Raw genomic sequence first — 12,794 nt, 5'->3', positions numbered from 1 at the left:
CACTCTGCTCACATTTCTGTGCCCTCTGACTCCTGATAGATGGTCTGGTTCAGGGCTTTTCTTAGGTACCAGTGGAGAAGTTCCTTATGGGTAGCACAGTCACTGAACACACATGCTGAGATACCAACACGGTAGCTGGGTAGTTGAGGTGGTGACTTGGCATAGAAGATACGATGCCTTGTTACCACCAGCCATAGTGGAGCCTTCTGCTGTACCATTTACCAGACCTAATTTTTCTGTTTATTGGGGTTCTAGCAGTTGCAGAATGGGCAAGGTTGGAAGGGACCTCAAGAAGTCATCTTAGTCCTGCCAGCAGAGTCCCCTAGAGCGCATTACTCAGAATTGTGTCTGGATGACTTTGGAATATCTCCAGAGAAGGAGACTCCACAACCTCTCTGGGCAACCTGTCATCTTTGTTATTTGTCCCTCTTGCTTTGAGACAGAAAAGGAATTGTATTTGTGTCTTTTTCCCTCTTCTGCAGTGTGAAAGGAGCTCCACTCAAACTGGACTCAGCATGTTTGTGTTTTAAAATAATGTTGTCTGACATGACAGACGGAACCCTATAGGGAACCCCCCACCATCAATATGCTTTTCATATGTGGATAAGATAACCATATTTCATGAGTCATTGGAAAATGTCCCTGCCTCCTCCTGCAGCGGAGAGCAAAGTGTTGAAAAAGCTTGGTGGAGAAGCAGTGCTAAGCAGGCAAGCATTATTCAGTCATCTGTGCTCTTCCACTTGGGCTACATGTTAATCAAGTGTCTGGACACTGAACCTACTCATGAAACCTGGGCTCAACTCTTGTCAGAGAAGAGTGCCTTGCAAAATCTCTGATTTTCTACAGATGAGATGATAATTTTTATCCAGTGTTGTTGCTTTTTGGTGGCAAGGAAGCAGAACGAGCATCTTGATGCTGGATGAAGAAAAATGCCTTACAATGCTTTGGGTTAATATCCAGGAAGTCTCCAGAGTTTCCAGGGGGATTTGTGATAGGAAAAGTTGAAGAGGAGGGGAAACACAGAGATACAGGTGAAAAAATAGACCAAAGTGAGTAGAGAAAGACATGAGGAGGAGAAAAATTCTAACTGAATGATCACAGAAGAAGGTACATATGGTACATATACATAATGATATAGAAGAAGGTACAAGGCATAAAGTGGTGTATGAAATACCTTACACTTAAACTACTGTATTTGCAAGTATGTAAAGCATGTAAATGAAGATTAGAAGGAAATCTCATCTTTGAAGAAGAGAGGTTGTGGGATGAAGACTAGAAAAGATACTTCTCTATGTCCAAAGTCTCAGATGCATGCCAAGGGAACATTGGGGTGATAGGAGAAGACATGAAATGCTCTATCTGCCCAAACAGTGTTTAGGCTGTGGTCATTCTGTATTAAACTAACCTAAATAAACCAGGACCTTAAATTCTACCAAGCTGTAAGTGACGCTTAACTCATAGTTTAAATCTTCAAGTTAAATTTTGTAAAACTTTTGACTTACACTAAACTGAAGCATTATGTACAGTGGAAGACAGGAAGCACTTCATCAAACTGGGCATTCACATATTTGTGGCAGCAGGTGTGACACCTCTGCTCTGAGGGTGCTGAGGTAGTTGACTGATGTCACTGTGAGGCTTCTTGCTCATTTTGGAGGGGTCGTAGTGATTGAGGAAGTTTCATAATGACTGAAAAGGTAAAACAGTATACCCACTGTCAAGAAGGACAATAAGGGAGTACCTGGGGAATTACAGGCTTGCGTGCCTGATACAAGTCTTTAGGAAGACTGTGGAGAAAACCCTCCTGGAAGTCATTTCCAAGCAAATAAAGGACAAGGATGGAGTTTTGAACAGCTGAGATGGATTTGCCAGATGGGAACTGTACATGACTGATTAACTTTTGTTGTCATTCTGTAAACAAGGGGAGAGCAGTGAATGTTGTTCATCTCTACTTCAGCAAGGCTTTCTGTATAGTTTGTGTAGTGTCCTTTCAGCCATACTGGTGAGATGTGGTTTCTATAGGTGGATGGAAAATTGACTGGGCTGCCAGGCAGTGCAAGGTCCATCTGGTAGCTTGAGGCATTTCTTAGAGGTCAAGGCTAGAGCTGATGCTGTTTTACACTTTGCTGTCAGATGGGACGATGGGACAGAACACATTGTCAAGCCAGTTTGTGGGCAACATCTCATGGGGAGGAGTAGACTGTAGGCTGGAAAGCAGGACTGCTCTTCATATGTACTTGCTCATGCCAAGGAAATGGGATGACAGGAGCACTGTGGGATTCAAAGGTGAATGGAGAGTCTCTCCCAGCCTCAGGCAGACTGGACCCTGCAGCAGCCTAGGAGGTAAGCTGGCTGCCTGGAAAGGAATTTAGCAGGAAAGGCCCAGGAGCCCTGGCAGGCAGAGAGCTGAGTGTGGACCTGCAGTGTGCTCTTGTGGTGAAAGACGACAACTGCATAGGGATCCTGTCAGCAGGAGTGCAGGCTGGGAGGAGGGATTCGCTGCTTTGGGGTATTTCAGAGACCGCATCTGGAGAACCATGCTCACTTTTGATCTGCGCAGTACAGGGAAGGCACTTCTGTACTGGAGCCGGCTGGCTGTCCACCAAAAAAAGGAAGGTGCTGGAATGCAAGGTGTAAGCAAAAAAAGTGATATGGAAACCAGAAAAATGTTAGGTTGTTTTTTCTGCTAAAAGAAGAGAAAGCTTGTGGGAGATGGTCTTGCTGCCTTCAATTACCTGACAGGCAGCTGTAGAGAGGGCTCAGCTAGGCTTTTCTGAGGTGCAGTGGAAGAAGAAGCGACAAATAACTGGCTGGAGTATAAGAAATTCCTCCTTGATGGAAGGAAAAAAATCTTCACATGGAGGCTGATGGAATCTTGGAGGAGCAGGAGGCTGAACTAGAGACCTCCTGGGGTCCCTTTTAGCTTGAGTTACTTTAGGATTGGCAGGTTTGACAAGAAGTGATAGGGTATTGGTACAGCATTGCAGAGAGCATCAAGGGTCATTGACCCATGGGTCACTGCCACTAATGCAGGCAACTGTGGCATAAACAATTTCCTTAATTTTTAAATTAATCAGACTTTTTGCCCATGCTGCTTGTTTTGAATCACTGTTTTAGAACCTCACTCCTGTGTTGGCTATAAACTATTTTAATTTTTTTTAATAAAAGGTTCTGGTGTGTTCTTTTTTGTTTGGTTGGTTGGTTGGTTTTTTTCCTTTTTTTTCTCCCTCCCCTTTCCCATACATGCTGATTTGTTCTTCAGTGTAAAATTTCCTTCTCTCTTGTTTTCACTTTGCTGATGGGTTAGAAAGTTGTGCTTGTTGCATAACAAGTTTTTCTTGAGCTGTTTAATTCAGCCTTCAGATATGAGTGTGAAGTGCATGTTAAATCATTTAGTGTGAGCTGATTTTTAAAAGACTTTCTAGTTGTCAGAAGCTGCATGTTTTCAGAGGCTTCAGAATTAGAAATAGATATATAATAAGCTTCCTCTTTACCTCTGCACACTGAGAATACAGAGAAGCTTTTGTGTAGATATTTTTTCAATGTAATTGTCTTTCTAGGGATGCATCTTACATGTTGCAAACATACATGCATCTCCTATTTCTATGACTGCAGTAATTAAATGATAATTAGCACCATCTCTGAGAGCTTGGCTCTGATTAAATGCAGTGTATCTTCACAGGTGGAGAGGTTCTCATTTTAACTCCAGGACATTTCTGCTTGATACAAGACCTTTTCATAGCCAGGATTTAAAGCAAAGAGCCAGGCAATGCTGTTTTACTCTTGGCTTTATCTGCAGCTGGCTGCTTGTGTTACCTTACTTGTCTTTCTAGTAAACGATCCCTGGAAGAAACAAGACTGTTTCCCTCTGTAGTTTTGGGTCATTGCACCAAATTTACAGTCCTGTTATAAAAACTGAGATGATTTGGGAAATGCTGGTATATAATTTTTTTGGAGGAGGTGATTGGGGGTTTCTCTCGGTAAAAGGTGCTGTCTCTGATCTATATTTATACAGTCCTTAACACAGAGAGGCTCTGATTCATGATGACAGTTTTTACATCATTTTAGCTCTCAGACAGCTGGGACACAGCTAATATATTTTTGTCAGATTTAATTTTATTGAGTTAGGTAGTTTGTTAGGGCAAACTCTGATTAAAAACCAAAATTAAAATTTTTTTTTTGTGAATCAGAAGGCAACCTGAAGTTTTATTATTAGACTCCAAGAAGAACTTTTATAAGATGAAACCTTGCTAGCAGTTCATCATGTTCAGTTTTTGCACCCTCCTTGGTCTGTTAATGAGAAGAGCAACAAATCTGGAGGCTATTTTCTGGAGAAAGCTCTGAAGAGCCATTTCTACCTACCTGAAATACAAATAACTAACATATACTGAGGTTTACATATCCTACCTTTTCTGAGTAATACAATATCAGTGTTACTGTATAAATATATGAATATAATTTTCATTCCAAAATAGGTAGACTTCCAAGGTGTATGAAAATGTCTTTGTTACCAGCCTACGTGTATGGCAGACCACCAAATTAATAGCTTTTGAGATTTCACTGACTTGTTGCTGACTTCTCAAATAGCTAATAAACATATGGCTTCTGCAGTGCCAAGGACAAATCAATTGTACACCTTTGAGTGTTATGCCAAAAAAAGAGGATCTCATCAGGCCGAGGGGACAGTCTAAATACTGTGTAAATGCAGGCACACTCTGCCTTTGAGCCACCATGCATCTTTCACCAAGGATTTTGCTATGGGCTGTGTGAATGGCTGTTGCTGAGCCGCTGGGTGGCATCACTGCATCATTTTGAGGTTCAGGAGTAATTTATTATTCGGGAACATCAGAAAGATGTCAGCTGCCCAAACAAGAAAAATAGGTGAAAAAGCTCAGATAATTTAGTAACAAAAATATTAGCTGTGCCATTGAAGCTTTTCTCTTACACTTTATATTAATTTAATTAATGCTTGCTTGTATCTTTGATGCTAGAACTTCATGTTTTTCCATTCGTGCAAATCTGATAACACTGATAAAAAACAAATGCAGAGTACACTTGCCCATACACATAAACAATGCCACTTTTAACACTGGGAAAAGCCCCATGATTCTGTTTCTTAATGTTGCCATAATGTTTACCTATAATTGCCGTAATACTTAATATTCTACAAAAAGAAACCTTTATCAGACTTCAGATGGAAAGAGGCAAAGATGCAGTTTGGAAGGCTTTTGCTTTCTAGTGGACTGGGGATAGTGTTCATAACATACATTTCAACAGAATCTATATGTCTGTTTTTCAGTGTGTATCATCTCAGTACTCATATGAAGTTATATCAATCCTGCTGTTAAGGGAATTAAGATATAGAAAGGCTAATGTGATTTATACAAGGATGCTCAGGAGATCCTTATGGAGAGAATTGAATCTGGGTATTCTGACTTGTATATTTTTGTATGTGGAACACAAAAAAAATAATTTGGGAAGGTTTATATTAATTTTGCCTATTATGTGATCACCCCTGTAAATTAATGGTACTCTTGAAGCTCCTTCAAAGGTTGTATGTTTCAAAGGTAGAGTTTCCATTTGAGAGTAATTCTATTCTTGAAAAAAAAGGTTTTCTACAAAATAGTTGGGTTATTTTGTCCCTTTCTTTCCCCAACTCCCCTTTTAATTTAAGTTCCATTTTAAAACTGTGTATATGGTCTTTTTTTTTCTTATGTCTTCCAGAGCAGTTTAATTGGGATGACTATCTGAAAGAGACTGAATCAATAGCTGCCCCTCTACATTGTTTCAGACAGGTATGCCAGATACTCTTTTGCAAGTGTGTGTGTATGTATGCATGTTACAGGGTGATCCTGGAGCAACTTTTACAGTTAGACTTCCGGTTTGACTCCTTTTGATCTCTACTTATCAGTAGCTTACAGTTTTGGCAGGTGAGAGCTACGGAAGTTTTTCATTCTTAGTTTCTGCCTCAAGCCAGACTTTGAGAGTTTCATTAAAATTGTATCTTTGGACTCTGGTTTTCTTTAAAAAAAAGACTAGTTAGTTAAAACAGATAGTTTTATCAGAAATAAAAAATATTTTCTAGCTTTTTCAGTAATCTCAGAGGTACCATGGATTTAGTGAGAATTAAAATTTTTGCTGATCATCAGAGGAGCCTTTCCTCTGCCCCGTTTCTGAACGATTCCTTTCGATTCTGTCTAGCAACAAGATGTGTGCTTAGCAGAGTTTAGTCACCACTTCTTCCCTGTTAGTTTTTTAACATTCTCATTCTGAGCAGAGTGCTTTTTACCAAGGAGTAACAGATATTGAAGTTAAAAAAAAATCAAGGGGAATATATGGGAATACAGAGGAAATACTGAATTTATAACAAAGGGTGTTTAATGTACTATTTTATATCTTACCCTGTAGCCTACATATTTGATTCCCCCCCGCCTGATGGTTTGATATGTATTTGTACGGGTGCAGTTTAAGTCTACCATCTTGTGTGAGCTGATGACCTCCTGTTATTCAGCCCTCTGGAGACTGAGTCGATCTCTGCAGGCATTTTTCTCTCTGTAGAGGGAGTCAGGGCTGGTGTTCTCCCAAGCTGAGGAGTATCTTGTCTGTGTAATAGGATGTGTTTTGGTCTGTATGCCTTTACTGTGTTAGGAAGATAGTTGCTGAAGGAATTGGATAGTTCAGGTTGATAAAAGTGTAATAGGTGTAACAAGTAGTGCATGTCTAGTTTAGTGGCTTGGGCACACTCAGAAAATGTCTTCTAGAGTGTATTGGTAGTCTGATTGTACTGTAAATGATACTGGCCTGCAGTGGGGGACCAAATAAAATCAACACGAATGAAATAGTCTGAGGAGGGGAGGAACCGTCATTCAGTGAGTCTAAAGTAGGTGCAGGAATGGAGAATAAGGAGAGACAAACACAGGTGGTAGCATTTCCTCATGCTAAATCTTGAATCTCAGCTTGCTCTTTGCAGATAAGGATAAAGGGCAGAGAGCCCCTTGCATGCTTTCAGTGAGACATGGCTAAGAGGAATGGTGTCGATAACTCTGTGTGAGTGGAGCTTCAGAAATTAATTTCACAGTATGTGTTTCTCACAGTGGATACCAGCTCAAGGCAGAGACCTAAAACTCTGCTTGGATAGAGGCAGAGGGTGATAACATATCCCTGGATCATCCTGAGGTTAATGCCATACTCACAGACCATAAACCGCCATGTATGCTCCCAAGAAATGTACCTGCTGTAGGAAGCTGCTCAGAAGCTGCTCAAAGGCTCTGTGTGCCTTTCTTGCATCTCCCTCTTCCCTACTAATGCTCAGGAAGTCCAAACTGAACAATCAATAAACACTTTAAATAGAGGTGCTTAGCTGACATGCACTGACTGAGATAAATCTAAGTGAACGGGATTGCTTAAGGAGTGTGTGGGTTGGAAAGATGAGCTTTAATTTATGTGCATAGCAAAATTCAAAACAATTTACATATGCAGATTTTCAGTTTTTCTAAGAGTCGACCTTTAAGTAGAAAATGATATGGAATGTTGATTAGTGCATAGCTAGATCCTCTCCCTACATAATGTTTGCAGATTTTAGAACCTAAAGTGCTTGTGCTTTGTATGGGACTAATTTGACTTTTATTGGGTTACACATGGATTTTATGTGTCCTTATCTATATAATGCAAATAAATACATTCTGCTGAGGCCAGCCAGAAAATAAAGAGCAGAGGGGAACGTAATTTGACAACTATATCCAGAATTTGTGACTTGTGGGAATTCTAAAAGTTTAAATTTTGTAGTAATTAAAAATGACCTGGGGAACAATAAATTAAAGCCTCTACCATAAATTAAGACACAGGCACAGAGAGCTAATGGAAATTGATTAAAGTATTTATCTTAATTTAGAAGGTATTTTATCTGTTTCTTTAAGTTGTTTTTAATTACTACTTAAAATTTCAATGCATTTCACATCCCATTCTCTTACCCTAAAACTTTTTTTGAAGCAGCTGAAAATTTTAAATGTAAAAGTTCAGTCCCTTGTGATTTGAGCAGAACTTTAAACAAGGCTATTAACTGAATGGGTTTTGTTATTTTTCTGTAAGGACAAACTAGCATGGAAGAGTTACCTTTTTAGTAGAACACCTTGAGTTATTGGTATTTAAACAAGCTCACCTTTTCCACAAACAAATAGACAAACTCCCCAATTTCTCAATTTCTGTTGCTTTTCCTGGTAGTAGAAAATAACAGCTTGACAAGCAATATCCTGAAATTGAATTGCCCTTTAAATTTAATATGCTCAGGCTCCCCTTTCAGGCAGCCTGCTGTCTGAGTGCAGCATTGGCAGATGCTATGCTCAGCATTCACTGAATGTTGCTTGCCGCTGGTTTTTGAGCTTGGGCTCCTCCAGAGCTCCTGCTGTCTGTATAGGGTGTGTTGTAAATAGTGCACCTGCACAACCTAGCAAGTATAGGAAGGTGTATTTCAAACATTCAAATGTGGTGGAGAAAAAAATATCACTAACACTTGTTGCAGTAGCAGGTTTGTTCAGTCTTTTCCTGCATCCCCAGAGAGATAAGTGCACCCTTAACTGCTTACTATGGGATCCCTGCCTGACCTGCTCAGTTGGGCAGAAGGGGACATAGGAATCCTGTGAGTGTGAATACCCATGGTTTTGGGTATTCTACCTGCTTCCTGTATTAGAAGTCAGATTGTGTTAGTCTGTATGGGATAGCTACTGGATTTAAATGTCATGGAAAAGGCTGCTTACATTGGTGTCTGCATTCAAAAACAACTTTGTACTGAAGTATTGCAGAAAAGAGCTTCCAAGGGTGATAGGAGAATAGTCATCATCTCTGAAGAGAAACTGTAGTCTTTGACTTCCTTACCTCGTTGAAAGGGTGCTGAGAAAAGGCCAGGTTGCTCTCTGTAAATACACTGTAGATGTTGTTATTTGCAAAAGTGCAAAAGGAATTTAAATTATAGTGTTGGCAAAAAATTCCATTCATAAATTTAGGTGACATCTAAAGAGAATAGTGAGAAACATTCAATCCCCGTTAGTGTTAATACAAAGTTTTAAACATCATTAGGTGATGTCATTGTCTACAATTCCACAGAAAGCAAGTAATCAGACTATGATCCAGTCCATCTCTGCCAGTAGTAGTATGGATACACGAGTAAAAAGTGTTCTTTTTTGTTCATTCTCAGCATGTGACAAAGTTCTGCTCAAAGACCAAGTTGGATTTGTCACATTTTTCTCCTTGTGCTAGTTAAATTGGCATTTCATTGTATGTTATTGATTATATTCAGTTCTCTGCAAACACAAGCTGCAGTTTTTGTCTTAGTATAGAAGTTTTATATGACTGTTTTTTCTTTCTGTAAAATGTTAGCACTAACTCCTTTTTCTGACTTCTGTCTTTGTATGGCAAACTTTTTTTGATGCAGAAATCCTTACCTTGAGCTTCTATAATGCCTAGGACAGTAGGGTCCAAATTTTCTTTATATTTCTGAAATATTATTACTGTGAGGATAACTATTTCTTTTGAATTGAAAGATAATAAACCTTGTGGGTTGACAGGGTTGTTTTCCACAATGGGTGAGGTTTTTTTGTGCGTGTGTTGGTTTGTGTTTTGCTTTTTGTTTTTTTCGTGTATTGAATGTCATGTTTCTCAATGTCTTTGTTTTTCATTCACTTAAAGTATTAGTCACTGCTCCCCATCTTTATGTTCATATCTTCATCAGAATTCCCTTGTTACCCCTCTTAGTGGGATTATCTTTTTAGAAATCAGTCATGTTTATGCGGTTGGTAGGTTATCCAGCTGCCTTTTGTGACTTGCTGCTAAACACTCAAAGTTCAAAAGTTTCTTCATATTTATCACTTATATGATATGTTTGGATGGATGAAAGCTGTATGTTGAACAGACTGGTAAATTTAGCGATGCTAACATCAATAAGAAGAAGTCTTTTACCTTTTACTGTAGTCTAGAATTCCACCTACGAACGATTTCAAAGTTGGTATGAAGCTGGAAGCCCGTGATCCTCGCAATGTTACCTCAGTTTGTATAGCTACAGTCATTGGAATCACTGGTGCCAGGCTAAGGTTGCGGCTGGATGGAAGTGACAACAAAAATGATTTTTGGAGGCTTGTGGATTCCTCAGACATACAGCCCATCGGGACCTGTGAAAAGAAAGGGGGCATGCTTCAGCCTCCACTGGGTAAGAAACAAAGCTTCTGAATGAATGTGTGTGGAGGATTGCTTTCATGACATCGAATTTGCCTTTTTGTCTTGGCTAATTCAATAGTACTAACATTTCACCAAACCATTATTTAGTTGAAAAAGAGGTAAGCAAACTACTTCAGGCTAATTGAATTGTGACTTATTTTTGGATTCTTCTGACATGAGAATGAGCATTTTTGTTGTTTTGTGGAGGGGAGGGTGTTGTTGGTGTTGTTTGGTTGTTTTTTTTTTTTATAATAGTCTCTTAATATTAAATGGGAGTGTCCAACAACTTTCTTAATGATTAGATATGGAGTCATGTGCCCATTCTGTAAATATTCCCTCACATGTAACCTGCCTTACAAGTGTGTACGGTGTTTTGTTGCACGATACCATGTGTGCTCCTGTTGGGAGCCCTTGGAAAGAGCTGGGGGAACTTGCCCTTATGTTCTTCATCAGTGCATTCAAGCAGCCAAGGAGAGGGCACTGACTGCTACCGGCCTGGGAAGTCAGGCAGCTGCCAGAGGCACTTGCCTGCAGGGCAGTTGGGATGTTTCCTCAGGCACTGAGAGAATTGGTTGTATTCTGGGAAAGGCAGCACAGGGTCGGTTTAGTGTGGAATTGAAACGTTCTGCACTGAGGTGGGAAAAGTAGCACTCCAGAGCTCTAGGAAACTGCAGTCTTGTATTGCATGTCATTCTCATCACCTCAAATGGACACATGTTCTGGGGTGTCAGACCAGTGTGTCATAGCTAGTTTGTGAGCACAACAGAACGCTTGTGAGCAGGGTGTATTTTTCTTATGCTTAGAAATAGCATGCAGAGTTTCTTTTGCCTTCTGTGAGCAATATGGGTAACAACACAGTGTGTTTCCCCAAACTGAGAAATAGGGCTTGGGCTTAGTCTTATTGAGGGAGTTTATTAAATTGGGAACTGTACAAAGGAATTCCTCACTGTTTGATGAATAGTCAGAGTTAACTTTGAATAAACTACTAGGGGTAGTAAAGCATGACGTTACCTTTCTTTGCTGCGATTAACCTGTATATTTAGATCTGCATTCTTGTACTGTATTTGTTATAACCTTAACTTCTACATGTGAAAATCTTTAAAGAGTTCACGTTGGTCTGAAAATAGTTTTGCTTTTAGGAAGGAGGAAAATTAACAATCAAAATTTACCTGAACACTCACTCACTGTTACCCTGTTCTGTAATTTTTAGAAGATGCGAGAAATAATGTTCTTAATATAAGAAATTAACTGTGTGCAGAAATTGGTTGCTGATGGTTTTCCATCTTATGAACCTACTTCTAGTTTGGTGTCATGAGTAATTCTTACAGATTTCTCATCAGACGTTTAGTGAGGATAGGTATTATTTCTCTTAGTAGCCTCTCAAAAACTTGTCATCCCAGTTTATTAGCAACTTCCAGTTCTTCTGTTTGAAAGACAAAGTGAAAAGTCTCGTTTCACTTCAGCATGAAACTTGATTTGCTTGTAGAGAGACAGACATAGGAGCAGTTGACATAACCATTAAGGTACTTCACAGAGATTATAGAGGTAGGTTTTTGTGCTGTTGTGTTACTTCAGGAACACAAGGAAAGCAATGCAATCAGAGTAGCCAGTCTAGAAAAATATTATTAGGATAGATACAGTTTAGGCCCAGAAAGGCTTTTTTTTTTTTTCCTTCTCTCCTGTGGATATATGGAGGTTTTAATGAAAACACTGAAAATTCTTGACATTGGAGGAAAAAGTCTTTTTTTTTGAGGAGCTTCTCAGTTTAACCTCTCTGAAGTTATTGATATAACCTTGTAGAATTAATGAAGTGATACCAGTATGGAATCTTCATTTGCGAAACCTAGCCATGATGATGATGACCAGTATGGAAAAGGGAAGAGTACACCAGTTCCTTCAGCTGCACATATGTACAGTGTTAAATATATGGCTTCAGGAACATAGTGATTTTTTAAAATGTGTTTCTAAACCAGTCTGATGAATAAAACAACTCCAGTTATGTATAATGGGGGCAGTTAATTCATTAAGAAGCGAAACTTTCCATGGTCATCAGTAGAAAGGTTGATACCTTCTTTTCAGATACTGTTTCTTACTCCTTATTTGATCAGGCTGTTTGTGCAGCACCTCACAAGCAGTTGTTTTCCTGCACCCAGGCATGTAAGCTTACCTGCCCACTGAACAATTGCTGGTTATTCAGAAAAGAATGTGAGTGTCATTATTTTGTTCCTCCTGCCCTAGATTTTTCTAGAGATAGGCTGAATTCCAGCAATCAAACATTCTGGCACACCTAGATAAATTTTTGAAAAAGCGTTTTTGGCACTTGTACAGCATCCTGTTTCTGGGCAAAGCTGGGAGCTAATTGGGTGTATAATTACCTCCTGTTAGACATTTAAGCAACTGATTTTTTTTTTCTAAGTAGTAGGGAACCTTCTGGATACTAATGTTCTGCTTCTATCATAATAACTGGATAAAACAGTCCCTCCTACCTGATTTTTACATGGGTTTAATTATGCATGTTACATAAAATTTTTGAGAAAGTGATTATTGTAGTAAAGGACTCCTTTTCCAGCCTCTGTTTTCCATAGGTGAGC

General features: G+C 39.3%; 1 protein-coding gene across 10 annotated transcripts in view; it reads left to right on the top strand.

Annotated features, from left to right (window-relative positions):
* The window catches only part of SCML2 (Scm polycomb group protein like 2), a 71,387-nt gene that overhangs the window by 19,081 nt on the left and 39,512 nt on the right, over positions 1-12,794 (top strand). For 9 of the 10 annotated variants that reach the window (XM_050332546.1, XM_050332541.1, XM_050332540.1 and 6 more), the window contains 2 exons: positions 5,722-5,792; positions 9,961-10,195. In XM_050332546.1, coding sequence (XP_050188503.1) covers positions 5,722-5,792; positions 9,961-10,195 — 306 coding nt within the window. Of the gene's footprint in view, positions 1-5,721; positions 5,793-9,960; positions 10,196-12,794 lie in introns of those variants that run through there. The other variant, XM_050332547.1, reaches the window with a different exon arrangement.

This window comes from Myiozetetes cayanensis, unplaced genomic scaffold (assembly GCF_022539395.1).
Source record: "Myiozetetes cayanensis isolate MyiCay16 unplaced genomic scaffold, myiCay2020 scf5-8, whole genome shotgun sequence".
NCBI classification, from domain to species: domain Eukaryota; kingdom Metazoa; phylum Chordata; class Aves; order Passeriformes; family Tyrannidae; genus Myiozetetes; species Myiozetetes cayanensis.
Note: the sequence above shows the minus strand (reverse complement) of the source record. Positions and strands in the feature narration are given on the sequence as shown.